At 45.9% G+C, this 3,540-nt stretch overlaps 1 protein-coding gene across 1 annotated transcript in view; it reads right to left on the reverse strand.

The window, feature by feature from the left end:
• The window catches only part of ALDH9A1 (aldehyde dehydrogenase 9 family, member A1), a 9,151-nt gene that overhangs the window by 5,302 nt on the left and 309 nt on the right, over positions 1-3,540 (reverse strand). The window contains exons 2-5 of the mRNA XM_010010280.1: positions 2,820-2,965; positions 1,633-1,762; positions 1,172-1,306; positions 472-668 (exon numbers count right to left, since the gene is read on the reverse strand). Coding sequence (XP_010008582.1) covers positions 472-668; positions 1,172-1,306; positions 1,633-1,762; positions 2,820-2,965 — 608 coding nt within the window. The remainder of the gene's footprint in view (positions 1-471; positions 669-1,171; positions 1,307-1,632; positions 1,763-2,819; positions 2,966-3,540) is intronic.

Raw genomic sequence — 3,540 nt, forward strand, 5'->3', positions numbered from 1 at the left:
GACAGGGACTTTTAATTCTTGCAGAATAAATTGATCTTAAAGAAATTCACAGAAACTAACCTCTTGCTTAAAAACCGTAGACTCTAAGCAGCTAAACTGAACTATTTCTGCCAGAAACATTCATATATTTTCCTAGTGCTGCTGTTTTACATATCCTCCTCCCCACATAGATAGCCACTGTAGCAGCTCACAGACTTCACTGCAACCAGTGTCTACACAAGGGAAGATGACCATGGGGCTCCTCAGAAAAGACCGAGTGCCCAAGCCAGTGCCCAGTGGGCCAGTCAGAGCCCCAGTGTAACTCTGTCATTTGTATGTGCAAGCTCCTTGCTCAGACTGAAAAGTGCCAACTCCCACCCCATCTTTACAAATCTCATGCACAAAAGCTCAAGAAGGTACTGGCATCCACAACACACCATGAAGGGCAACACTACAGACCTCTTGCATCCCTGAGCGCAAAGGTGCCTTTACCTTGATGCCAGTTGGCACACTGCCAGTGAAAGAGATTTTGGCCACATCTGGGTGATGACAGAGGAACTGGCCTGTGGCTGCTCCACCCTGCACCACGTTGAAGAGCCCCTTGGGCACACCAGCCTCTGTGAAGATCTCTGCCAGCTTCACCACTGAAACGGGGGTGAAGGGAGAAGGCTTGAAGACCATTGCATTGCCTAGGGGAACGCAGACAGAGGTAAGGTGGGGTTTACACCTGAACCTCTTTAACAGGAGGAAAACCACAAACAAACAAACAAACCAACCCACCCCAAACAATGAGTTTGTCTCAACATATCCCAGAAGATCCCTCCCAAGAGAAGGGGAAACATTTTCAGATGAATGCTGCAACCAGCAAAAGGGAGTAGCTGCACTCTCCCGCTGGGAAGGTCCGGGGAAGACGGGGCTGCTGGTCCTGCACTGCAGACATTTCCAGAGACCTTCCTTATACGGTACGAAGCCACACAATCAGCCTTTCTCCTCATGCACTCCGTCCCTCTTGGCATCTGCCATGTTTTCACTTCCATTTCCTTTCTCTTCCTGCCAGAGTAGCAGCTTGAAGGTTCTGCTAATCCTTTAACACCTCCTTCAAGGTAATCCTAGACTTTATCCCCCAAATCTCTCTTCCCCACGGTATTATTTGGCTTCAAGAAGAAGCTTGTGTAGGCAGAGTCTCCATTACCACAAGCCAAGGCCGGGGCAGACTTCCAGCAGGCAATCTGGAAAGGGTAATTCCAGGCTCCAATCCCAACACACACCCCGAGGGGCTCTCTCCGAGTGTACCCAAAGGATCCCCCTGGAAGTTGGATGTGTTCACCTGCAAAGAAAAGAAACAGCTAGATGGTAAAGGAAAACAAAGCCCCTACCTGTCCCACCAGAGCTTCAGGGGCCAGAACTCGCTTTAATTTGGAACACAGACATGTGGCTTTTACCCCAACAAGCTCACAGAAGGTCTGTAAATGGCCACAGAACAGAGCAGCATTAGGTAGAGATCTCTCAAAATCCTTCCAAGATCTTTAGAAAAAAGGAATAGTCCATCCCTTAAAGAAAGCAGCAGCAAAGATGGTATTGTGCCACTGAAGTTACTAGGGAATGCGAGTGGCAGGACAGAGAGTAAAGAACAAACTCTGGTAACATTCTCACCAGCTAGAGATCCTGCTAGTCCTGCGTAATACTCCAGGCATTGCCAGGATATGTCAATGTCCACTCTGGCTTCAAAGATGGATTTCCCATTGTTGATGGTTTCCATGGTGGCAATTTCTTCTTTCTGCTCCTGTGAGAGGCAGAGGGCAGTGACACGTTAAGAGAAGCATGCAGTAGAACTCTACAATCGAGATAGCTGCTGCCCAAGCACACAAGTCCCAGACAAGACTCTGCCATCAGTAAGCCAGGCTCTGCTGTGAGAAACTGTCATCTCTAGAAGGTACATTTCCAACTGCTATTTATCAGTTTCCCAGGGGCAATTGATTGTAGTGGCCAGCCAGCCATTGAAGTTCCCTGCCTGTCCAGTCTTGCTTAACATCCCTGTTTATCTAAAAGATGAGCAAACCTGAACTTAGAAGCCAGCTGGCAAACAACGGACTGGGAAGATGAGCAAACAGCAAAGTTATGATGGAACCAGAGGACTTAGTGAAGGACTAACAAAGCAACACAGATGGGAAGTGTCCTTTAACAGACCATATCCCAGGCAGAAACAGCATCCTGCTGTGGAAGTCTGGCCGAAAAAAAAATAAAAAATAATTCTCTCCTCACATACGCACACCAGAGAAAGAAGGTCTTGTTTCTTACAGATCTGTGCTTTGATTTCAACGTCTAAGAACATATTATCTCACAAAGGAGTTTGTGATAAAGCTTACTTGTATCCTCTCCCATGCGTGTTATCTGCTATCTAAGATAAAAGTCAGCATTCCTACATTTTTTATTGCTAAAACAAAGCACGCTCCTATCACATGACAGCAGTGTCCAACAAGCTGAAAGATCAACAATGTAACTGTTATGCAACTTCAATTTTGAAATCACTTGCAGTGAAGCTTTATTCTTGAAGCTATGAAAAGAAAAATGAGCCCTGAAAGATGTCAAATGGATGGCTCCAGTTTTGTGTCTTTTAACAGAACTAAGCAGAGAAGGTACACACTGGTCTTGAACACAGCAACAGACTGAAGCCCTGCTAAAGACAACGTACTGTCTTCTGGTCACAGATGGGTTTTAACTTCTGTGCTCCTTCTGGAGCTCAGGAAGTCCTGCTGGAAGCCCCCAGCAGCCACATTAATCCACAAGAATGCTCAGAGACAGAACCTCTCCAAAAGAAGAGGCGAGCTCCCACAACATACCCGAATAATTCTGGCAGCCTCCAGCAGCACCCTGTTTCTCTCCATGCCAGACATCTGACTCCATATTTTAAAGGCAGCCTTTGCACTCTGCACAGCCAGATCAACCTCCTTCTCCCCAGAGCAGAGCACCTTGCATATCACACGACCTGGGAACATTTTAACAGGAAATAAATAAGACAGAAGTCTCAGAAAAATGGTACAGAAGAACATAGTTTATCTTGCATCAAAACACAAAGACATCCAGCCATCTCTACCAGGCTACACAACTTCATGCTGTGATTCCCACTGATTTGTAACTGGCTATGGAAGAGGTGCTGCAATTCAGCTGCTCTGAATTAAAGATCTGTAATTCTCCACAGTTGTGTTCTGGTTACTAATTAATTCAAATCACTACAAAATTCCTCTGTTCCTCACTGGAGCTTGTTATACTTCTACCACCAGCCTCAGAGGTCTGTAACATATTGTTCTGCATAGTCAAACGCTATCTTTCTTGAAGTGATTCTGCTGAAACCTACATACCCCCAGTTAAAGAAAAATAAATTAATTTTAGAAATGTTTAAATCGTGTTATTTGCCAAGATCAGACACCACTAGATTTTCTGTTTGACTGCAAGGCAGAGCTGATTTCCGCTAAAAAGTCTGACAATGGACCTGCACTGCAGAAGGCAAAACGCAGCCACCAGACCACCACGGCCTTGAGGACGCCTTCGCAGGCAGCATCC

Source organism: Nestor notabilis, unplaced genomic scaffold (genome assembly GCF_000696875.1).
Source record: "Nestor notabilis isolate BGI_N333 unplaced genomic scaffold, ASM69687v1 scaffold6302, whole genome shotgun sequence".
NCBI lineage: Eukaryota > Metazoa > Chordata > Aves > Psittaciformes > Psittacidae > Nestor > Nestor notabilis.